General features: G+C 41.8%; 3 protein-coding genes across 3 annotated transcripts; all 3 read left to right on the forward strand.

The window, feature by feature from the left end:
• Positions 1-1,798: 1,798 nt before the first annotated feature.
• On the forward strand, positions 1,799-7,697 carry pou6f1 (POU class 6 homeobox 1). The gene is given in 12 exon segments (XM_070911065.1): positions 1,799-1,852; positions 2,425-2,433; positions 2,436-2,471; positions 2,853-3,042; positions 3,191-3,327; positions 3,997-4,222; positions 4,661-4,905; positions 5,023-5,151; positions 5,862-6,092; positions 6,274-6,409; positions 6,493-6,661; positions 7,352-7,697. Coding segments are annotated over 12 exon segments (1,908 nt in total).
• A 2,475-nt stretch (positions 7,698-10,172) lies between these two features.
• Positions 10,173-19,012, forward strand: tfcp2 (transcription factor CP2). The gene is made up of 16 exons (XM_070910035.1): positions 10,173-10,328; positions 10,672-10,875; positions 11,962-12,113; positions 12,290-12,366; positions 12,485-12,590; positions 12,856-12,962; positions 13,266-13,418; positions 13,535-13,645; positions 14,274-14,362; positions 14,499-14,547; positions 15,004-15,097; positions 16,078-16,168; positions 16,288-16,394; positions 17,302-17,444; positions 17,568-17,619; positions 17,748-19,012. Exons 2-16 carry the CDS (start codon positions 10,754-10,756, stop codon positions 17,783-17,785), a joined length of 1,491 nt encoding a protein of 496 aa, XP_070766136.1. The 5' UTR covers positions 10,173-10,328; positions 10,672-10,753; the 3' UTR covers positions 17,786-19,012.
• A 2,886-nt stretch (positions 19,013-21,898) lies between these two features.
• On the forward strand, positions 21,899-25,403 carry csrnp2 (cysteine-serine-rich nuclear protein 2). The gene is made up of 4 exons (XM_070911064.1): positions 21,899-22,088; positions 22,191-22,453; positions 23,126-23,422; positions 24,438-25,403. Exons 1-4 carry the CDS (start codon positions 21,899-21,901, stop codon positions 25,401-25,403), a joined length of 1,716 nt encoding a protein of 571 aa, XP_070767165.1.
• The last annotated feature ends 206 nt before the right edge of the window (positions 25,404-25,609 follow it).

A 25,609-nucleotide genomic window follows, 5' to 3' on the forward strand; every position in this document is an offset into this window, starting at 1 on the left:
AAAGTTGACTATTACTATTTACTCTGAGATATACAATACGTGTTCGTGTAACATGGATAGTATTTGATTCATTCATTCATTATGTCGGGATTCAGACTTACATACAACAAATATTTTTTTTAACAATGGGGGCTATATATTTTTCGGCTTACAAATATCTACAGTTTTCAAAATAGTAAAGCTGTACGGTCATTTATTTGCACATTTATAAATAATGGCCATGATAAATTAATATGAATCAGATTTTCTAATATGTGTAGTAATGTTTCGATCCAGTCAGAAATACATTAATTTCCACTTAACCAACTTAACAAAACACACACAAAAACACAGCAGGTACACGGTCACACGGTAAAATTGTTAGCTGGGCAGAAGGAAGTCCTGCCCAAAGGGGTCCGTGAATAGGGCTGTTTTATTCAGCTTTCAATGAACAAAAACAGCCTATAAAAACCAAAGGATGCCCTCTCCATAGTACACACAAATATAGCAAACTTTGGGGAACGTGTACTAATCCATAAGTAAGCAGCTTGTTTGTCTTTCAAAAATACTATAAGTTAAACAAAGAGCAGTATTAGGCAACTGTTCGTGTAGCAGCAGTTTGTTTTTTTACTATTTCACTGTGTCGGTGCTTCACTCTGCTCAGCTGTTATTCGAGGTACGTCCCCTTTAAGAGAACCATGGCACCTCTCAAGACGAGGCAGACATTTTTCAATGCAAGATTTTTTCTTGCATAAATTATGTTCATGACGTAGTGCAAAAGGCCAATTTTGTGGCAATTTTGTCTGACTTTACAGCTCAAATAGGATTTTGTGAGACCCCTGAAGGATTTTTGATTGTCTGAACTGTTGCAGAAAGGGCATCGTCATTAAATATTAAGAGGGAGGAGATCCTAACATTGCAACCCTCCTTATCAATGCAAATACCTCTTTTGTGTGCAGTCACAGCGCCTGTCTGGGAGCTGAGATGAATTTTTAATTATGTGTGACTGAAACAAACTGTGACAAGGACCTTTATAAGAGCGGGGGATTACAGAAAATAAGCTGCATTTACGCGGTAAGTTGAATATAATAACCGGAGTCTATTCTAGCCTGCTCTTCGCGCATAGCAGCGAAATGGCGAGAGGAAATGAGTTTTGGTTAATATGCAATGTTCGTAATTAGCATAATTTATATATTTATGATAAAGAGAGGGAAATACATAATATTCGGTCTCTAGGCACGGGTCGAGATGATTTCTGTCGCCTGTACTTGGTGGTTAGTGCTTGTCTTCAAAAGTGGCCGACGCGGCGAGACTTTTATTGGCCAGGATGGGGGTGGGGAGCCCATCAACACCCGCTGAAGTTTTGACAGATCCTCATTTCTAACGGGGCATAGCAGTAGGAAATGCACCATCTTGAATCTTTTTGGGATCTGTGATGAATTTGTAACCACTTCATGTTCACGATCGGCGTGTTTCATCACGTTTTCTGCAGCTTTAGTGCAACACAGTGTGGCCTGTTTATAGGCCTCTCCAAATAGTGTGGTCCTGCAATGACAGAAATAGCCATGAATAAAAAACAGCCCTCTGCATGTGGGTCTGTTTAACTAGCATTTGCCCCTAAAGTGCGGATACTATGGGCTAAAGGGGGCCACCATCATGACACTCAATTCATATTGTTATTGCTGAAAAGGCTGAACAACGCAAGTGGATTAAGTAGTCAGGCACTAAATCAATCAGAGGAATCTTTCAGAGTTTGTTTAATCAATGTTTGTTTACCCAGAATGCCAGGAAGACAGAGACGGTGGTGGTGCAGCGAGCCATGAACTCTCGGGATCTCCCTGCCAAAGATGCCCCACTTACTGTCAATGAGCAGGTAACACTCACCTGTCTGTTAAAGCCCAGTGAGGGGCTTTTCTCCTCCCACTATAACCACACTGAGCTTAGCCAAACCCCCATAACTTATGTTGTCTTCAAGTTCTTTGCTGCTGTTTGCTCCTGTCACCCTCCATGTGCCTACATACCATATCATAATGGAATGATTGACTTCCACGCAGAAGTTCATCAAGATCTGGATCCACTTTCGTGTGCTGTCACCTAATAATACCTGCTGCTCTATGCTTGTTAGGGTTACTGGCCTTTAAACTGCCATGCTTAATAATTAATCATGATTTTCCTCTCTCTAGTAACTCTGTGTAAACATAGTCAGCAAACATAAACAATGCTCTTCAGAGATGTACAGAGGGGGGCTTGAAGAAAGCATTGCTTGAGCTGCTTGTTGGCTGATGATCTTATCATTGTTTTGGTGTACTCATGCTCTTTTCATTTGTGTCTCTTTTCTTAATTTTATTTTGGTGTTGTTTTATTTTGTGTCATTGTGTCCTAACGTGCTTGGCTTCTCTGTTCTCCTTAGCCATTCACTGTCTGACAGCAGAAGTCTTTTTTCAGCCATTTAAATCTCCTGCACTTTGAAATTCCCAGGCAAAGACAACCAGGTATGCATCCTCCTCTCTCTTCCTGCATTGTCTCTCTGCACCTTGTCCTCCAGCCCAGGTCTCGCTGCCTCTCCTCTAAGTCTTACACTATTGCATACCACGAGTCATCGGTTAAGTCAAAATCAGATTTACTACATGTAGTTAAAGGGGAATTGATAAAGTGGAGAAATACTAAACTCAGTTATTGGCTTTTTTGTGACCCTTCAGGTGCTAGATGAAGTGAGGCTTTTGGTCTATTAAATTTACTTGAGTGTTTCACAAACTAATAACACAATTATAACTCATTTATCTACTATGAAATAATAGACCCTAAAAAGCGGAATAGAGTCTGCACTTCCTATTGCATTGAGTCATCTCGGCTTTTACTCCTTCACTGCGCAGGTCATTGTGATGTCTGGCCATGAGACTATTCGTGTGCTAGAGGTAGAAGTTGATGCGTCTCTGCCATCATCCGTACCTGATGGGAAGTGTGAAGGCAAAGCTGAGGAGGGAGTGGCTCGGCCTGCAGAGCAGCTTGAAGCTGGCAGCACACAGGATGGCCCCAATGTGCCCCAGAGCACCGGGGGAATAGGTAAATCATGGTCATACTCTAGATTATGATTGATAGCAAATGACTTAGTATTCATACGTACATGACACAGTTGTACTGAGATGTTAATAACAGCTGTGAAAACCACTTCAAATGTCAGTAAGAACCAACCCTGGCTGTGCTCCTGCAGTGTTGGGTGAGCAGCAGGTGGTGTCTGTAGAGGCTTCGGCCTCTGCTGTCCAAACGCTGACTCCTGCTGTTCCCGTCAGTTTGTCCCTGCCGCAGGCCCAGGCCGCCATGCCCATCACTGTACAAGGATGTCCACAGGTATGATTGTTTACATTTTGACACAATGACTATACTGTCCACATTCAGCAGAGAAAGACTGTTGTAGTCAGTCGTTTGGTTGTCTCATTGATTTTTCTTGACTTAAAACCAGGGACAGAAATTAACGAGCTTGGGGTGCATTGGCCTTGAAAGTGCAGAAAATGAGGATTTAGAAGAACCCTATTTGCATTTCACCCTGTTCCCATATAATTTCTTGTCCAATATTCATGCGTCAGAGGGATTAATGTCACTATTGTCACCCACAGGCTACTGTACGTGATTTACTCTAGTCGCTGACTGAGGCAATTGTCTCTTGTGCATTATGAATGTGAAAAATGGAGCAAATTATATCCCAAACACCTGAATACATAGCCTGAGGCTGTAGAAATTGTTGGCACAACATTTCCAGAAATTGGAGAAACTTCAGACCATAATACTGCAACAACAAAAAATATCCCAAAATACCCAATATGGTAAAAAAACAACAAAAAACAACTTAATAGTGGAGTGAAGAAATATGGAGTATTTGAGTACAAATGCATTGAGTTCAGTAGAATTGCCCATGTGAAACAGATAAATGTAGTAAACATGTTATCTGAAAAAACATCACTTTGTTCATCCCAGTCACAAATGTTAATGGAAAGAAAATCTTTTATTATACTACATCAGGTGCTGACCCAGGAAAGTTTGGCCACTCTGATGACTGGTATGATGGCCCAGACAGGGTCCCTGGGGCAGCCCCTGCTCATCCCCCTCAGTATGGCGGGCTCCATCGGTGGCCAGGGTGGTCTGGCTGTTCTCACCTTGCCTACCACCAATGTAGCTACTCTCCCTGGGTTCACAGCCGCTAATGCGGCCGGAAACCTCCTCAAACTACCCTTTGCTGGCCTCCAAGGTAAAACACAAACTGTCTGTGTATATGTGCTCCCCATTTAGCTTTTCATATCCAGATTTTGTCCAGATTTATTTTGGTTAGATCACAGTTGACACCTGACTTCAAAATTGCCATAGAAACACAATTTTTTTAACATTGACAATAACCTAGCTTTTTTAAATTAGCAACGCTACCAGTCCTAGGAATGGCAAAGTCAGACGGTTGGTCAGTCCACCACTTTGGTCCACACTGAAATATCTCAACAACTATTTGATAGATTGTGATGAAATTTTCAACAGCATAACCCTTAGCTCAAAGCACCGCTGTGCCTAAGTACAGCCTCACAGTGCTGCTACTGTGGCTGTAGACTCTGAGTCTTGTTAAAATGTCTGTTTTCTCGCAATGAATAACTTCATTACAGAACACTAACAGGTTGCATACTCTTGAATTTGTGCTCAGCTGCGACAGTCCTGAACTCGGTCCAACCCCAACTGCAGACAAATGCACAGACGATGTTCCAGCCTCAAGCAGCTTCCATACAGCCCGTGCAGGTGACGTCTCAGCCAACACATGTGACCAATGCACAGGTTACCGCTGCTCAGGTGGCGGCAGCCCAGGCGACCTCGGCCACCACTACTGTCTCTCAGTCCAACATATCTGTAGCAGCACTCCAGACTGCAGGACTCTCCATCAATCCTGCCATTGTAAGAATGCTGCTTCAAGTATTTATGCCTGTTCATACTTTCAGTACTCTTCATATCATGTGAGTCACGCGATTTCATTTCCAATGCTGTTTACACTTGTTGTGATTTTCTGCTCAGATCAATGCTGCTTCCTTGGGAGCTCAGCCACAGTTCCTCAGTTCCCTCACCTCCACCCCCATCATCACCAGTGCCATGTCCAACATGGCTGGCATCACCAGCCAGATCATCACAAATGCCCAGGGACAGGTGGGTACCATAAATACTGCAACAAATATTATATAATATTATATTTGTGAGATTGTGTTTAACTTATGATCTCCGCCTTGTGCAGCCCCCACTCGCTCCGTCTACTTTGTACTTCCAGCTAAAGGAAAGATACCTTAAATATGAGGATCTGTTAGAAGAAAATAACATTATCTTTGTCTTTGCAGTAGTGTATCATTAGCCAAAATAAAGTCTAGACTTTGACTCACTAGAAGACATAACAGACATCATATCAAAATGAGAAAGGTCTTAGAAGAAGTAATTTGCAGACAGTGTGCTCCCTGACACAATACATTAACATTCTGATATTGATGCATATTGATTGGTAATCACACCCTCTCCAAGGACAATCAAAATGTTTTTGTGTTGTGTGGGAATAAAAGTTCAGCCTTCAGTTAACATCAATTAGCAGTGCTATTTCAAGTCAGTGGAGCATAAGACAATTTCTGTGAAAACTGATTTGTCCTCTGAAACAGTTCCATTACTCAATCTCACCATTGTTTCAGCGCATTGGAGTTTGTATTACAGTGTTTAATCTTGAAAGACATGATTTTATTCCAAGTGAACTGCTAATAGGACATACTTATTTCCCAGAAACAAAAACATTGCCGTGACAGGTTGCTGAAACTATCACAGAGGGTTACTATCAATTATTCGTATGTATTTCTCTTCAATTCAAACAATATTTACAGGTCATAGGAACCCTCCCGCTGTTGTTTAACCCAGCCTCGCTGGCTGGAGGGGCTGCGACACCCACTCTCCCTCTCCAGGGTCTCCACGTCCAGACTGTCCCACAGCTGCTTCTCAACACCCAGGGCCAGATCATTGCCACAGTAGGGAATGGACCTGCAGCTGTTGCAACTTCTGCTGCAGTTCTGCCCAAAGCTGCGGCTCCTCCAACTCTTACCAAACCTAACACACAGGTAGACCACAAAAATCTTGGAAAGGACTAAGTAATTTCTGCATTTACACTTGAAAATTACCTTTTGATCTTTGAATAGACTAGTTCATTGGCAGATCATTAACAATTCCTGAAGGTACTGAAATATGATTCACTTTGCTCACTTCACTTTCTAAGAATATTTTTCATGTGTTCCCTCCCAGGCTTCGGTAACAACTGTCAATCAGTCACCAGTTGTCATCGCCCCGCAGCCCTCTGTGCTGAAGACCGCCACCAATCTCTCCTCCACATTACCCATCACCTGTGGAGACATAGCAAAAGTGGGCCAGCTTGTCAGCAGTATGTACACCTGCTTCTCCTATCCAAACATAGATCCATTTTAAGTAGGTAGATATTTTTAACCAGATTCTTCACAATTGTAGAACCCCAGCAGGTAGTCAGCAGCGAGGAAGGCATTAATCTGGAGGAAATTCGAGAGTTTGCCAAGAATTTCAAGATCCGACGGCTGTCCTTGGGGCTTACGCAGACGCAAGTAGGGCAGGCTCTAACTGCGACTGAGGGTCCGGCCTACAGCCAGTCTGCCATCTGCAGGTAAATGACTCCTCTGTTCACGTTGCCTTGCATATGGAAGCTTTCTTCAGCAATGCATTGTAAAAAAACAACAAACAAACCTCCATGTTTATTTCTCTTTATAAAGCATCAGTGATTCATCCATAACAGGGCGTATACAGCACATTTGATATGTGCATACACTGGCCTAATTTGCATGCACACAAATTACAATTCTAATACTATTAAAACATTCATGTAGTTAAGGCATCCATGCAGACATCTACTCATCTACTCTCATTATGTTAGAGTCATGCTTAGTGGAGTGAGTGTATCACAGTGACATGTGTGTGACATCTCTAAAAGCCTGTAATTGATTTATCAATGCGAATGTGTTTAGGCAACTAAACGATAGCATTCAAAAACATTTCCGTTGCTTACATTCTACAGATGTCTGTGAGTATAATTTTAAGAATTGTCCAAATGGTTCATGATCTTAAAGTGGCATTTTAATATAAACAGCAATGGAGTCATCCTTAAATAGAGTTAATAATAATAAAAGTAAAATAATGAGACATTGTCAATAGGTTGTTTAAAGCGGTGGACTAGCACCCAAAATAGTTAAAAAGTTACTTTCCTGCAAATTGGGTCTATGTGAATTCATAGGGATGAAATTGAGATACAGTGTGTTCTCATGAAATAGTTCAGACTGAACTTTCTTTTGTACCGCAGGTTTGAAAAGCTGGATATTACCCCAAAGAGTGCTCAGAAGCTGAAGCCGGTGTTGGAGAAGTGGCTGGCTGAAGCCGAGCACTGGAACCAGAAAGGCCAACAGAATCTGATGGAGTTTGTTGGTGGTGAACCATCCAAAAAACGCAAGCGACGTACTAGTTTCACACCACAGGCAATAGAAGTTCTCAACTCCTACTTTGAGAAGAATGCATTGCCAACAGGCCAAGAGATTACAGAAATTGCAAGAGAGCTAAACTATGACCGAGAGGTTGTGCGAGTTTGGTTCTGCAACCGGCGACAGACGCTAAAAAACACGAGCAAGATCAACGTCTTCCAGGTTCAGTAGTTTTGGGAGGGTTCGCCACTGATCTTTTGTTTCTTTGGGAAGCTGAACATTTAAGACAGCAGCACAGTTGTAGATTGTGTTGTAAATACAAGCGAAACTCCATTAAGGTTGAAAGAATATGAGCTTTTTGAGAAAATGAAGGAAATTTCACATAATTCAAATGTTATGAAAGAGTACTAAAATGAGTTGTTACTGTATTTTAAGGCTGTATGTGTGTACACTACTTCTGTGTGGTGGGAACTAAGTCAAACTGCATGGTCCTTTTATCATGTACAGTGATAACAACATGTCATATTTAAAAACATTTGATGAACTTTTATACAAGTGGTTTTATAAGATATCCCTCTGAATTATATTGAGTGGCAGTGCATTGAGTCACATTGATTTTAGTCACATAATTGTCACTTTGGCACAATGGCTGATATTTGAATAACATGTTTTTGCCACCATGGATGTTTTCAAAATGCTATCTGCTCATTAATTTTATATTCACGCAGTATTTGTACTGCATGAGAAGCTTTGCAAACATAAATAAAATTCTGACAGACATAAGATTATGTAGACTAAAAGTGTAAGCTAACAGTGCTTATAACCTTATTTTTTATCAGAGTTAGCTGTCTAAGGAACACCAAAATGACTTTGCTATCTATGGACTCTGACTCTGCAACAATTTTTGTGACAATCATCATTTTGATATTTCTTGTTGATAATCACAAAGATGAGCTTAACATCTGTAGTAATTTGCTCTTGTTTGGCTTTGATAATTTTATTCAGTTGTGTGAAATGTGTCACACTGTTGGGTGTCCATAGAGAGTCATTTCTGATGTTCCACGGACAACAGTTTCTTATCAAAATAAAGTTCGGCTGTTGCCTGCTATGCCACAACTGTACATTTATTTTAGATTTTTTTTATAACGTTTGTTTCATTTATGAGTTACTGATCGTGCAAATACACGTACTGTATGTGTGGGTGATATATGTGTGAATTCACCACAGTCTGTCCTGTTTTTACACTTTGTTTAATGTGCTTATAATACTCTGAGAGTATTTTGTGTTTCCTTTCTATTCACTGTTGTGACCGTTCCCTTAATGGCTTGACAATGCTTCTCCTGCATTTTAGGTTAGGTAAATCAAGTTAGGTAAAGTATATTTGCAAAATAGGAGCTTAATTGGCCTATTATGAAGTCAATTTGAAATAGTCTCACATTGCCTAGAAACGCTAGTGCCAGATTTTTTTGATACTCTTACTAAGCCTAATATCAATCAAATTGATTTATTGAATTAAAAAATATGTATTTAAATGTTCAGCCAAGGAAGGGGTTTTGTGGTCTAATATGTTATGACTTTCAATCGGAACGAGTTGGAAGAGTGCATGTGCAGTATGAAGTTATCTTCTGTAGAAACAATACTATGGCGGTTTTCTTTATCTTTGCCAATTCTTTAAGAATTCTGTGCACTTTAGTGACAGCAGGGAAAGTAAAAGGGCAAATGGTTCATGTGCAGTGCAAGGTTTCAGTTATGTGTATGAGATCATTTAATTTCTGCATTATAATGTTCTTGAACAGCAAGAAGCTTTGCAAAATGTAGCAGTACTGGCAAAATTGCAATCATCAACTTGACATGCAACATCTATTAAGATTAATGTCCTTTTTATGCAGATGAAATGTAAAATACTGCAGATTAGATATAAACTCTAATATGCATTAATTACATTATTTTGTGAATTATATGGTGCATTTTATGGTCCACCTCATATTTGCCTTTTGAATAACTGTATACCTAACCACAAAAATAATTCATATTGCAAAGGTCTTGCTTTAACATTTGTTTTACCCTCATGTAGGATATGGGAAGACAATATATCATATTGTTTAATGTACTAAGTTATCAATAGAGAAAAGAAGAGCTAAATTATAATTATAAGATATCAGCTATTAGTCATTTGACTCTGCAAAGCACATAAAAAGTTCAGGTCTTTGCAGGACAAGGAAAAAACAAAGGTTGGATGCTTTTTGTCCTTTTCTGTCAGATAAATCAAATAAACCCTGTCTTTATGAATCACTTCCTTCTTGTTGTGTGTTGATATATTTACATACGTTGCATGGGCTGTAGTTGATAGTGACCAATGAGCTCCATAAAAAGAGAGATTGAAAACATTGGCTCTTTTTACCAGTAAAATATCACTTTTAAAAGCAGTGAACTCCCTCCTCAACCTCATGTCTTTTCGGCCAAAAGCGATGGGTGGCGGTAATGAGCCCCAACGTGCTTTGCTAGTACTGTTAAATTACAACACGAAGAAGAGGACAAAACGGAAATTACGGTGGCTCCTTTTCCTGACGAAGCTAGATAAACAAACGAAAGCAATATATTATTTTAAATATATTCAGGAGTCTGAGTTAGTTGTGACGTCTTTCTGTGTATAGATATGTCTACCAGGAATAATACATGTCCGTGAATCCCCATTAACAGAGGCAAAAAAGGGCTAGCATCCTACTTGCTAAGTTAGCTGGCAGGCTATGTAGCTTGTAGTGGTTAGCTCGACATGTTTATTTTAGTGCTGGGGCGAAGGAGCCCGACATGATGGCATGACACTGTCGCAGTGCAAGCAAGTAGCTACACTTTCACTTAAAGGTATGATTTGTATTTTCAATTGGATCACGTTATCCAACTAAATAAAAAGAGTAATGACTAGAAATAATATGGCTTAACACAAGTTCTTTTCATCTTAACAGTGCATCAGTAATACACGCATGCATAAAACGTGTGTATAGACTACCGTTAACCTCAGAAGCTCAGCATTGTTCGGAATGATAACCTGTTATTGACAATTACAGAAATTGCTAATTTGATCCTGTTGTCTTGTTTATGAGGGTATGTCCCTCAATAAAACATCTACATGCCTTACTTCCACGATCTTAAAGTTGGAGCCACATTCGATGATACTAAACTTCTTATTTCACTTTCTCCACTAAAGATTGGAAAGTTGTGGGAAACAGGTAAAACTTGGTTTAAGTTTTAACCGGAACTGCTCTCCGTAAGATCTTCACATCGTCACCATGGCGTGGGCTCTGAAGTTGCCTCTCACGGACGAAGTGATTGAGTCCGGACTGGTCCAGGACTTTGATGCCAGTCTCTCGGGCATTGGCCAGGAGCTTGGTGCTGGGGCATATAGCATGAGGTACTGTATGAGTTTGCTACACATGGATATATACCAAAATATGTAATCTGATTTGTGACTTTTTTTTTAATATGACTGTTGAACTTGACTGTTGAACATGCTTTGCAGTTTATTTCTCAGATTTCTTATTTCCACACAGTTGTTTTCAAAATCTTTTCTCAAAGGCATTTGCAGAACATGTTTTTGGAGTGTAAGCTGTTGTATGTGGAATAGTCTTGGGATTCTATATGAAAACATTTAGTGTCTTTTTATGGTAAGTGATCAGACTGTTCTGTCTAATCCAATCCATTTTATTAATGTGCAGAGTTTCACATTTTCTCTCAGCTAGGCTTTGTGTCCACATCAGTGTGCAGTTTGAGACATCTCTTCACACTTTGAATCTGTACATGAATATGTGAAGTCCTGCACTGAGAGATAGCAGAAGGGCAAATTAATCAGCACATGCAGATGAATTGCCAATCAGTAGTCTGCTTGATGATGTAATTTGATTAGGGCATTAGACTTATCCTATCTCTATGCAACATATCCCTGATACAATAGAGTAAATGTATCTGCACACATATAATATCTGTGTTCAAGAGTGTGAAGTCCAAATAGATATTTATGATGCTTGTACTCAGTTTTTCACAATGGAATTTGTGTGAAATCCATTTAGGTTCTGCTGAATCAAGCACTTGCTGGAGAAAGATTCCTCTCTTTTGTGTGGTTTTCTGGCTGGTTAAATGATATTGTACAAGCTGCAAAGTGCCCGTTTGTTCCTGAAATTCTTCTGTTGAGGGGAGCAATTAGAGCCTAACTGGATACCTTGGTATTTAGTAGTGTTGCCCTAGTTGCCTCCATTATAATTAATGAACTGCAAAGCAAATTCACTGTTGTCTGGTGATGGCAGGTCGTGTTAGACTGTCCATTTCACTCAGCATTCATTTTATCATGAGGTTGAAAGTAATCAGTACTAATAATTAAATATCAAGGTACATTTTCTGTAGACTTGTTTTCGGAAAATGACATAATGGTTATGTCTCACTGTGAGGTAATCAGGCTTAGGCAGACCACTAACAGCGTTGTTCTTTTATCTATGTTCTCCAGCGATGTACTTGCCCTCCCCATTTTCAAGCAGGAGGAGTCCAACCTGCCTCCAGACACAGACAACAAGATCCTTCCCTTTCAGTATGTTCTGTGTGCAGCTACCTCGCCAGCTGTTAAACTGCACGACGAAACACTCACCTACCTCAACCAAGGTCAGCATCAGGATCCCAGCCACAGTGTACTTTTCAAATTGAATGATAGTAGAAAATAGGGGCGGGGGGAAAACCAATATGGAAATATATTACAATATGATCTGTGGGGGTATGTTTTTGATACAGCCTTGTAGGAAGTGATATTTTTTATTCACTCTGCGGTCTCGTCATTGCAGGCCAGTCCTATGAAATTAGAATGCTTGACAATCGGAAAATAGGGGAACTTCCGGAAATCACTGATAAAATGGTGAAGGTAAGATTCTGACATGCCGGTTCACACATGCATTACAATATATTTGCACAGGTGAGTGTCTGCCGGGGCAAACCAGAATAAATGTGTTTGCTTCAATAGCAATTTCTCTGATTTACAGAGCATCATCCGTGTGGTGTTTCATGACCGACGACTTCAGTACACAGAGCACCAGCAGCTGGAAGGCTGGCGCTGGAACAGACCTGGAGATCGCATCCTCGACCTGGGTGAGCACTGAATGAAAAATGGCTGGTCTACTTTGATGGCTCCAGAAGGTTCTGATTCTCATGTATTGGATTTGTGTGTGGAAAGAATGTTGCTGTGCAGCGTTGTATGTATATTAACCATCCAATAGTTTTCAATATATTCAAGGATATTGACTGTTAACCTGAACTGTATGTACAAGGTTTAGATGACAGTGGTGATATTATGGACACGGTGTGTATTAAGAACTCTTTTGATAACAGCCTGTTTTACATTGATCCATTGCAGATATCCCCATGTCCGTCGGCATAATCGACCCCAGGGCTAACCCTACTCAGCTTAACACTGTGGAGTTCCTTTGGGACCCATCAAAAAGAACCTCAGTTTTTATCCAGGTAGCATGATGGACAACACTGTTGTTTTCCTGAATTACTTTCATTCATTTAAAGAATCAGCAGTAATTGGAGGGAATTTTGAGTGCGTTGGCATCATGGAGCTAAGCTTGTTAACATTTAGTGTACTCATCTATTCTGTTTGTCAAAATGGCAAATAAACTGAATGCCATTGTGCAGGCAGTAAGTACTAATACAACAGTTTTGCCATGATCTGTTTATTTATTGATTTGAATTGATTGAGTTGAGTGTTATGTTATGTCATCATTGCCGTATAGATTTAAGTTGTTGTTTTTTCTTTTTTAGGTACACTGCATCAGCACAGAATTCACCATGCGCAAGCATGGAGGAGAAAAGGGCGTGCCTTTCCGCATCCAGATCGACACGTTTAAAGAGAATGAGAATGAGGAGTACACAGAACACCTCCACTCTGCCTCTTGCCAGGTCAAAGTTTTCAAGGTGAGGGGAATGAGAAAAAGGTCAAAAATACAAGAAGAAACGTTGATGTACTACATTGCAAACATTATTAGTATTTATAACCACCACCTAAATGACTCCCACATGACCTGTTTCAGCCTAAAGGTGCGGACAGAAAGCAGAAGACGGACAGGGAAAAGATGGAGAAGAGGGCACCGCAGGAAAAGGAAAAGTATCAGCCATCCTATGAAACCACAATCCTGACAGAGGTTAGCATATTAATAACATGTTTAAGGGATGAATGACTAGTTAAATGACTAGGTCATCGAAATGAAACGCAACTTTATTTTACCAAAAGAAAAAGGTCAATGAAGTGAAGAATATACTCTTATTTCCATATATGGCCTGGAAAAGAACAAAACCAATTGTGTAGTGGGCTGTGGGTCAACCTTAAAATGTTTACATCCTTTCCAGCTAGAGCTGCAACTCACGATTATTTTCATTTTCGATTAGTCTGTCACTTATTTTTGTGAAATGTCAAAAAATAGTGGGAAAAAAAGCTCATCACAATTTCCCAGAATCCAAGGTGACAGACTTCTGCAAGTTCCTTGTTTTGTCTGACCAACAGTCTAAATATCAACAGATTCACAGCAAATTCTCACATTGAGAAGCTGTAGCCAGACAATGTTTGGTGTGTTTGCTTGAGAAACAACAACAATTAGTCGATTATGAAATTAGTTGCTGATTGATTTTTGCTTTATCGTCTAATCTATAGGAAATTAAATTGTGGATGACACACAAACTGTGGATAAATTAAATGTAAAAGCTGCAGCTGATAACTGGTGGCAGCAGAGGTTATTTAGATGCCACAATAACAAAAGCTTTGGTCTTTTGCAGTGTTGTCCCTGGCCTGAGGTCACGTACGTCAACAACTCCCCGTCTCCTGGCTTCAACAGCACACACAACAGCTTCCCAGTTTTGGAAGGGTATGAGTGTTTCACGATTTCTGCCAATACTTCATGATTAATGCTGTGTGGTTCTGGTTAGTGAGGAACACACAGGATGTTCTTCTTAATGTGGATTTCAGTCATTCTGACGTGGTCAATTTTTCATCCTTTTTAGAAATGGATCACCAAACCACCAGCCTGAGCCCGTTGTTCCGGTAGCAGATGTAAGTACAAGCTTTCTGGATTCACTTCCTGGTTACGTCCTGCCTCACTGAACCACTGCATATTAATATTCACTAATGCAAATCTGCCTTCCAGTAGGTTTTCTACGGCACTTTGAAAACATAAAATAAACAAAAATAACCCTAACTTGTCTCAAGATGTGAAACGCATTTAATAAATAAACCAGACATAGACTTTTTTTTTTTTATTGTTTGTTTTTGCCTAATTAATTTTGAAGTCACAGAAGGCAGTCGCAGTCAAATTGGCCAATTTTCTTTGTGTGTTTACAGGTTTCTTGTCGATATTTATAGTATACTTGTCATGGCATGGGGTAGCTGTAAAAAAAAAAAAAAAAAAAAAAAAAAAGCCAAGTAATTTCACATGTGTCTATGAGCTCTGAGCTACTCTTCCAGATTGTTGCAACTAAGTGTTTCATTCTGGGGTTTTTTTCTTCTCAGAATTTGTTACCCACAGCAACTCCGCAAGATGCACAACAGTGGCTTTTAAGAAACCGCTTCTCGCCCTTCTGTCGGCTCTTCACCAACTTCTCAGGTAAAGTGGCTCTTGAATAGAGAATTGTTGCAAATTAAACACCCATTCATTTTTGTATAGTGTCACAAAACGGCTCGACTGAAGCCCTTGTTCACATCTCTGGTCATTTGTAACATGTTAGAGTGAAGAGCCAGTAATGTGAGTGGAAATAAGCCCCTTCTAGACCTTGTTATGTAAATGTGATGGCAATTTCACGTGGGTCTCATGTTTGAATCGGCGCCTGAGTCACTTTTACATTAAAATCACAGCAGCAATTGGACCTAGAAACATTTCTGTATCACTTTCAACACGGCACAGGACTGAATTCAGTACCGTCAGAAAAGGCCTCAGCAGCACGAGGTAAAACATGCAGATTGAAATGAAATGCCCTTTCTGTGCAGAGCACTGTGAAAATATCACTTAATTATCATCTGTTTAACAAAACAGAGTCAATGTTAAGTTACTTTGGGTATTCTTCTCATGTCAGATCAGTCCATAAAAATAATTTTTCCCCTCTTTCTATGGGCAATAGAAGTGTTGTACAATTACATTAATAATAAGACCTGCACCCCCCCCCCTTTTAGATTTTCACTCTGACTGCTTGGATGAATAGACAAATATCCAGCCAAATGCTTTACCATTACTTAGATAATGGTGAATGATGATTAGATAACTGGCATTATTTAGAGTATGCAGGGTGAGAAAAAATACAAAAAAGGCTCTTATTCTCTTCAACCCTGCATCGCACAAAGCTTCCACTCTGGTTAAGTTTCCCCTAGCGAGACACTGAATCCCTGCCAGCCCCTAGGACTGTGGTCTGTAGCCGGTCCTGTATGGTGGCCCCCCTTGTGACAGGATAAGTGACAACTGACAGCTTAATGTTTAGAATTTTGCTGTACATGTTGGACCCTTTAAAACAAGCTTCTTGTTGTATAATTCAGGTTCACATGTAGAGTGAAGGGTTTCACGCTTTTAAGCAAGGTCTTGTTTTTGCGTCCCAGGGGGAGACCTGTTGAAGCTGACAAGGGAGGATGTTATTCAGATCTGTGGGCCAGCTGATGGTATAAGACTCTTCAATGCACTGAAGGGACGGTAAGTCTTCTTTTGAGTGAATCCCATCACACAATATGTCATTTACCTAATGTATCAAGAGACACTTCATCCACTGATGCACATTTTGTGGTTTTCCTCTCTGTGGCTGCTGTTTACAGGGTGGTACGACCGAGGCTGACCATATACGTTTGCCAGGAGTCTCAGCAGGCACGGGAACAGCAACCGAAACATGAAAACGGAGATCCTGCCGCCAACACCTTCTTTGGTCAGTGCGTGTTGGTGATCCATGAATGTTTGTTATAGCAGAATGCATAAATGAAACTGAATTCAGGACAGCATGCCTGAGAGTTGAGCAGCGAGGAGGCATTGCCAGGCACATCACATCGTGATATCAAACATTGATACCATTCTCATGTCTGTACGGTAAACTTTAAATTGTAATGATGATTCCTGTAGTCCTGTTGTCACTCTGAGGTTGCCAGGTAACCGGCAGAGAATCCAGGAAGTCACTGCGGCTGACTGCACCTGGCTCAGGAATAGTTCAGCAACCTCCTTCAAAACTGCAACTTGGCGTTTTTGTACGAGTTAAACAAACAAGATATAACGTGTCAATTAGTGAACACTGAGGTGCTGGTGGTCACGTTTTGTTACCTTCTGAGAGAGACAGGCTAACTGTTTCCCCCCTTTTCCAGCCTTTATGCTAAGCTAAACAACTGCTGGCTGTAGCTTCACATTTACCGTACAGGCATGACAATGGTATCAATCTTCTCGTCTTTCTCTTGGCAAGAAATGAATAAGTATATTTTCCAAAATGTCAAACAATTTCTTTGAGTTTAAGTGTCTAATCTCTTGGCACTATTCTTTTTGTTCTGCTGCTGCTGCTCAGGCCTTCTACCCTGTTCTTGAATTTATGTCAAACAAGTTGCTGTTGGTTTAGCTTTTAAAGTTAAATGTGTTCCCTGCTGTGCACAAGAGGACTCTGGCTTGTGTTGTATTTTTAAACAAAGTAAATTTGAATACACAAAATACAGGCGTACAGTATTGACAATAGTTAAAAGCTCCCTAAAACCATATTGTAATCCTAGCATATACTTACACGTTAAGTTATATGTTACTGTAAAGAAATGGCAGGTGAAAAATGTGTGTTTATACCAGTTTTTTTCCCCCTGCAGTATATCATGCCATTTACCTGGAGGAGCTCACATCTGCTGAGCTGACAGAGAAGATCGCTCAGCTCTTCAACATCTCACCCAGACAGATAAATCAGATCTTTAAACAAGGTCCAACTGGCATCCATGTACTGGTCAGTGATGAGGTAAGATCCACCTGCTCTCTGCCTTTACCAAGGCTACACTTTCAAATCACAGTCGCAGATGATGGAACTAGTTGCTTTAGCTTGTTTCCCTCCTGCATTAAACACTTACTCTCTTTTTAACAGATGATTCAGAACTTCCAGGATGAAGTATGTTTTGTTTTGGACACAATGAAAGGTATTTGAGTGTGGCACTAATAGATGATGGTGATTTATCTGTTTCTATATTTAACATTAGAGCCTTGACGAACTTCATCATTGCAGGTTTATTTATAACACCCTCCCCTGCTTCCCCTGTTTTACCAGATGACACTAATGACGGCTACCACATCATCTTGAAGTGAATACTGGGCAAGAGAATAGCGTTGCTGTCTTCTTTAGACCCGATCCAGTCAGCCCCTCTAGAGCTCCTCGCTGTTCCTGGAATATGTGGAGATGCCCCAAGAAACCTCTTGAGGCTGCTAGGAGGAATATGGGACTGAAGCACCCGGGCCTCTCCACACTTTACCTTACTGTCTTACTTTTGAGGGAGTGACTGTTACCACCGTGAGGTAACAATCTCCTTCTTACCCCGCCATTGTCTCCCTTAAATGGTTGCTTTTAACTCTGTCGCTTATGTCTCATGGATGAGGTTAGTGGCACTACAGCCGCTATCGCCGTTTATTTGTTAGCTGAGCATCTGGTGTTCCAAGGCTCTCTGCTTCAGAAACAGCTCGTTGTCTCCTCAAAAAAGGAGGAAAAAAATCCAAGCAACAAAAAAGGGGGACAGTCACTCTGACATTACTTGACTTTCGGCCTGCAATGCAGCATGATTTCTCGTCTTCATGCTAGGTTGCCTTACCGGGATCCACTTAAGCCAGTCTGCAAGGCACATGGTATAGCAAACACAATCACGCAGTCACATCAAAGAACCACAAGAGGCATCTAAATCAGCAATCAGGACATTAAGGGAAAGTGTTGGAATCCAGCTGCTCTCCAAAACATCTGTATTTCCTTCGAAAGCTAACAATGTCAGTCTTGGTCTCGCTGGTTTGAACTGTTACTTTTAACTTTTTCCAGACTCCCAAGCAATGTTTGGTCCTTTTTATAGTTAGTGTAGAGCGCATACTGGCACTCGTGGTTGTTACTTATGAGTCTTGAATGATGAAACACTGTCTATGTTCGTGATCACAGCGGCAACACCAGCAAACTGTCCCTGGTCCATGTTCTGCCTTTCCCTGTCAGCTTATTTTGCTTTTCATTGTGTTTCTTTTTGGTCATTTTCCAGCATTATTTGTAAATAGATTATTTTAAAATGTTTTCAGGAGGAATTGTGTGTTACTTTGGCAGTTTTTTTTTTTTTAAATAATCTTTTTAACATACTCTCTTCATCATTGTTTTTGGATGTTACCACTTCCAAATACTATTACATGTAATGGGCTGTTGGGCACACCAGAGCTGCATGTGAAAAGATATGATTAGTTTGTGTTCAGTCCATTGTACTGCTTACATGAAACTGATAGCTTGACATTTTAGATATCCATCTTTGCCATCTCATCAGCATTATTAAAAATACTTACCCATGTACTGGCTGCCATCTGTTGTCTGTCTTCTTTATAATCAAAAATAAAGGAAGTGTTTCTTTTTTTTCTTAAAGATATCCTAAATGTTCTTAAGCTCCAAATGATTTTATTCACAACACTAAATGCACAGCTTTCCCATCTTTGCTGGACAGATGTGGAGGCTTACTACAGACATGCACAGTCGTTTTGTTGCCATGGAAACTAGCTTTGACAATGATACTGTCACATACCGTAAATCACACGGAGTCAAGATGCAAGTTCATGTTAAAATATCATCCGTGTCATGATGCTGTCTACATTTTTGCACGTCTGATTCTGCACATAAGTGAACAAAGAAGCAAAAAAAAAAAAAAAATCACTTCATTTCCCAGCATGCTCCGGTGCAGGACACGCCGGTGATGTCACAATAAGTATATATACGGCTACAGGGAAGAATTTCTTCCTCCATTGTTACATTGTAACAAACGGGGCCGGGGCGAAACGGGGAGAAAAGGCGTCTTCTCGTTGGGACATCTGCAGCATTTTGACACCGATCCGGAAACAAGAAGCCGAACCGCGTTAAAGCGAGAAGACGGCGGACTAAGCACCGCCGACTGAACCCGCCCCGGTGAGGAAAAGGATAAACCAACACAGATGTCAGCGGATTTCTCCATCGCAGGCATTTCAAGGCTCACATCAGGGAGATAAGACATTTCTGCTGTTTACATTATTCATGTTGCACCGAAAATGTTGGCGAATAAATCGCAGCTAATCATATGACGTCCCTCCTTTTCTGCGGTCTGTCCTTTAAATAGATAGGCATGCAACATTTAACCAAAACCCGCAGGTCCAACAGTCAGCTCCTGCTTCCTTCGTGATCTCTCAGTGTGCAGAACAATGAGCATGGAGCCTAAGTAGCTTCATATAGTCAGATATCGGGTGTTGCAAATTGACAGTCACGCAAGCTTTCAGCCAGATCACTCCGGGTTACCATTGCTCCACGGTTGCAGTCTGGATACTCGGTTCAGGGATACCGGTTTTGGCCCAAAAAAAGCATCTCATAGGGCGTTGAAAGATTGATGTGCAGCTCACATTGGCAAAGGGAAACGACCTACGAGTTGGTTGGAATAAGGGTCCCTGTTTCTGCTCCAGGTAAGAGGGTTTAGTATTTCATTAACCGGGCGGTTTGCCATTTGTATGTGTGTGTATGTGTGTAAAAAAATGGGGAGAGCTGGTATACTGGAGAGACAGGGCGGTGGAGTCTTTGCCTGTCAGTCTGATCATATCCAACCTCCCCCAACACACAGTCTGGTCAGTTGCATGCATGTGCACAGTTAAACAAATACATCACCAACACTGCATGTCCCTAAAGGTAAATACCATGAAGTCACAATGGTCTGTAAGCACACTGTAGCCTGCCACAGTCCAACTAAGTCCTTAAAGGAACAGGAGGGTGAGTCTGGTTTTCATAAGGGAAATGAGCCGACTATCAACATTTCAGCCTCTGCTCTATTTGCCCTATTTATAATGGAGTCCCAGGTGGAAAGTCCAGTTCACATTGATGCGATAACCTAGTCTAGCATCTTTACTGGACAAGTAAGACCTGCACTTGTTAGTCACGGCTTCATCAGGATTAAATTAAGTTAAATTGGGTTAAAACCTCATGCCAAAGGGGAACATAAAGCGAAAATCCACATTAGGACTGAATTTGTGTGCTGCACAGACAGCTGCAGCATCAAGACATAAACTGATTAGTTTCACACTCTGGGCTCATCAGTTATGTTTGAGATATTACATCCAATTTTTAGGACTTTTTTTGACAGAAAGTGTCGTCACATCGCAGTAAAATCACCACAGCTGCAGCAGTTGTTTCATTATTCAATATCGACAGAGCAGCTCCAGGATTTGTCTCTACATGACATCATCTCTCGATTTAGCTTAAGGACAAGCTACGCTGTGCAATCATCATAGAAATGTTACATATTAGTCCTATTTAAGGCTGGATTTTCCCTTTGAGAACTTTCATAATGGCTCATTTGAAGCTGTCCTATTTTGGGACAAAGAAACAGCATGTTGCTGTCAGTAGCATGTGACATGTTAACCCAGGCCCAGTTACAAATCTGCCTCGTACAGATGCATAGTAAACTATTGATTACCTTTGGAAGTACCTTATTCATAGGGAATACTGATATGATAAGCTTAAGGTACAGTTTTGTACATGGACACACTGTCTTTGTGTGATATCATCATGAGTATTCATTTATTTGGATTGTGTCTTGAAAATATAAAACTTTGTGAGATGCAGTTTGACCACATATAGGGCCCTATAGGGCGTAACATAATATATCATAAGACGTATATTCAGCTGCTTTCATTCACCTTGTTTGACCCCTCCTGCTGATTTGATTGATCACCTTTAGCTTTCAGATTTACTCGTATCGACCGCCCCCCCGCCCCCCCCCAGCTCTGTTTGTAGCAGAATTAAGATAATAAAAGAGTGAGAAGCCACAGAGATCATTTGCTTCAAGGCTGTTCACATTAAACCGTGCTTGCCTAGTTGCCATGGTGACGTTTCTAGACTTGATGATTTCAAAGTAGGATTTCATGTGAGATGGGGGGGGGGGGTGGGCGGGGGTGCACAGAGAGAGGAAATGATGGAGCTAGAATACAGATGAAAGGAGACAGTTGCAAACAGCTGATGTCACCTTTTTGTTTCTGTGTCGCTGTTGAGAACTGACACAGGAACAGTTTGATACAAATGACCCAGTTCAGTTTCTGAGTGGCAACAAGAACGTTTTGTCTCTAGGGTGTTTGATTAGGAAACAAATATTGCACAGTGCCACACACATTATCCACTCTGTGTGTTGTCCGTGGCTCGACGTGTGCTCCTTTGTGCCCCCCAGACACCGAGTTTCCATGGAGGCAAGTTCGTCCCTCAGCCTCAAACGAAGATATGAAGAGGTGGACAACAGCTCTCCATTCTCTACACCCAAAGACTCCGACGATGACATCTCCAGCAGTGACAGCGCTGACAGCTGTGACAGCCTCAACCCCCCCTCCAGCACTGCATTTACCCGTAAGGAACAACAGGAGACACACGTTAAAGGCAATACACTCTAAACCCCACTCAAACAGTTAATAAGCAAAAGTACTTAATAACTCACGTATAACATCGCATCCCAAATCTCTCCCCTTTGTCCCACTCCAGCCACCTCCATCCTCCGACAGCACAAGCCGTCACCGGGGGGGAAGCGGGTACGTTTCGACGTGGTGACAGTGTATTACTTCCCCCGGCGGCAGGGATTCACCAGCGTGCCCAGCCAAGGGGGCAGCTCCCTGGGCATGGCACGTCACCACTCCTCCATCAGACACTACACGCTGGGCGAGTTCGCCCGCGAACAGGAGACGAGCCACCGGCACACTTTACGCCAGCACCTGCGCCAAGAGAAGCTCAATGCCCGCAAGATGAAGGTAGGGTTGACTTTTTATCTGAGAGCGTGGGACTGATCACGAAGGGATGAGCTGAAGCATATCACCTTGTGTTCCAAGGTGCCTTGTTTTGGGTATAAAAAATGTTATGCACCCTTGATTGATTTGACTTGACATGTAGAATAAATAAAAGATGGTGAAAGGTAAAATTTACAAAGTGCAAAGTACATTTACTCAGATACTGTACATAAGTACAATTTTGAGGTACTTGTACTTGATTATTTTCATGTTATGCTACTTTATACATCTACTTTCCAAAGGGGAAATATTGTACTTTTTGGCTTGTGAAACTGCGTGTAGTTGGGGCCACTTCACGAGTTGTTCCCACATCCACCAAAGAGAGATTTCCCCTATAAAACCTCCATAAAAGTGGTTTTATTTAAATAATTGTTTGAGCCCCAAAGAGGTAAGACTCCAATATTCATCAGTAAAAAGTCAAGAAAATTATTATTATTATATAATGTAAAATACATGCGTTAATAATATGTCAGTTACAGATAAAGCTGTTTTTGAAGTATCAGTCTTTAGGTTAATTATTATGCACTTGAGTTTTAATAGGGAATCAGTCTCAACCCCACCCCAAGAACTAATATCACAAATGCCCCCCCCCTTATTGTCGACAGCTCACAGTTCTACACTAACTGTCGTCCACAGCTGACGAGGAACGGCACGGTGGCGTGCGCTCAGGCAGACCTGCTGACTCTGGAGGATGTATCAGATGAGGACCTGGACGTGGATGGGGTGGAGGTGGACGACTGTTTCTTCCTTCAGCCGCTGCCCACCAAGCGCCGTCGAGCCCTCCTGCGAGCATCTGGCATCGCCCGCATAGATGCGCGTGAGAAAGCTGAGCTCAGAGCCATCCGCCTCTCGCGGGAGGAATGTGGCTGCGACTGCCGCTTGTACTGCGACCCCCGCCACTGCGGCTGCAGCCAGGCTGGTATCAAGTGCCAGGTGAGGGTTGTTGGCTTCTCTGTGTGCTTGTGCAGAAAGAAGAGAGCCACTGTGCAGTTTGCTGAGACTCGAATGAGTCAGTCTTCACTGCTCAGTAAAATGTGTGCTGTTTGCCATATTTGAATAAATTTTGCAATTTATTTTCCCATAGGCCTTTTTGGGGAAAATCTTTTGACGTGTCACAGTAGGAAAAAAAACAGGTGTAAATAATACAATTAATGATGGCCGAATTCCATTTAGCTGCTTCAGTTTCGGTGTACTGGTATTGTGCTTGCTGGCACACAGTCACACTGTCATGGCTTACTGGGACACTTGAACAGAACGGAGCCATCGTTAATGTTATCAGCTTTCCCTACTATGACGAATCAAAATGTCTGCTGTGAAAAAGACCTTTTCATTTCATTTTAAGCAAATATTTTTTGGACTGTGGAGTGATTTGATTTTACTGTCAACCACAGTTCAATTCAGTATCTAAGCCAGCATTGTGTATCCATGAAATAAACATGCGCAGTGATTCCAGCGAGACTATCCTTATTGCATAAATTATGATTGCTTAGATAAATGATGTTCCTGCAGCACTCCTGCTGTTTTATTCTGCTTGCTGGCACTTGAAAATGGTCACTGTCTTTGTCTTCCATTTGTTGAAATCCAGTATCTGAATGGGGACCAAGAAAATCTTGGAAGAGAACAACCTAAAAGACCCTCTGTGCATGTGTCCAGTGGTTTTGACAATTATGACTATTTCAGTTTATTAGAGGTTAGAAATTGGAGTGATCAACTTATATTCCTATAGGAGGAAGTGCTGCTCCATCTCTACTTGACTTATTACACAGTAATCAGATATTCTCTTGGTAGACATTATTTTTTCCGACATGTACTGGGTCATCTGTCTTTGTCTTTTGCACAACAATGCTTATATAACTCACAGCTTAATACTCATGTAAATGAGTCAGTGAATTCTGAAAGTGTTTTCTCTACCCTTTCCTGTTGAGATTACCTCTGCTTTCATCTCCAGGTGGATCGAATGTCTTTCCCATGTGGCTGCTCTAGGGATGGCTGCGGCAACGGTGCGGGCCGCATCGAGTTCAACCCTCTACGTGTCAGAACTCACTACCTGCACACCATCATGAAGCTGGACCTGGAGAAGAGGAGGATGCTGATACAAGGGACCGGGGACCAGTATGCCGAATCTGACCAGTTGTCCTCCCCCTCCTCCACCTGCCCCACTTCTCCGGACCTATCGTCAGTCGCTGGCCTGGACTCCGAGCTGGAGGAGAGCGAGGTGCAGACAGTGGTGGAGGTCCAGGATCTCCTGGCAGAGCAGGACATCCTGGAGCGAGAGAACGAGACAGCTGTGTTGCATCTGCAGAGCGCAGAGGAGCAGGAGAGGAGGGAGAGGGAGGAGGCAGAAGGGGAAGCGGTGCAACAGGAGATGGACGCCGGAGGTCTAACAGAGCAGCCTCTCTGCCTCATGCCCAGTGCCTTGGGAGGGGAGCTACCCGAGCAGGCAGAGGTGCCAGGTGTGGAGCAGGTCCTCCTGCAGGGGCCGTTCCCCACGGGGGCCACGGTGCTGTGCATCACTGACAACCAGGAGGAGAGCCCCTCTGACCTCCTCAAAGACTCCAGTTCTCTGCTCTACTATCAGCTCAGTCCCATAGAGCCTGGAGCCTTTGAGACCATGTCCAGAGCGGAGGAGGCTGAACAGGAGGAGCGCTTGGTGAGAGAACAAGTTTCAGGAGGAGGAGGGTGTGTGGAGAGGAAACAAGAAGGAGGAGAGGAGTCGAAGGATGATAAGCGTGAAGAGATCACCCGCAGGCAGAGTTTGGGCAAGTCTTTGACCAATGTGATTCTGAGCTCAGAGGAGCGCGTGGACGTAGTGAAGGAGACGCCCTCGAGTCCCCAGCAGAGCGTCCCCGAGGGGCACTGCCAACGTGCGTCCTGCTTGGAGGGAGAAGTCGACCCACCGCCTCCTGAAGTTTAGTTCTGGCTTCTCTGCAGATATTTTGCACAATAGCTTCATCTAAGATGAGAAAAATTACACATTTCACATTTATCACTGCTATCATCAAGAATGATTACAGGTTGCAATCTCTTGTAGTGACTGTCATCGAATTATGTGGAGAAGGAGCTTGAGTATTACAATACATGAGGAAGGGGGGGGGAGTGCTGAAAGCACATACAGATCAC

The sequence above is a fragment of the Enoplosus armatus genome, chromosome 8 (assembly GCF_043641665.1).
Source record: "Enoplosus armatus isolate fEnoArm2 chromosome 8, fEnoArm2.hap1, whole genome shotgun sequence".
Classification (NCBI taxonomy): domain Eukaryota; kingdom Metazoa; phylum Chordata; class Actinopteri; order Centrarchiformes; family Enoplosidae; genus Enoplosus; species Enoplosus armatus.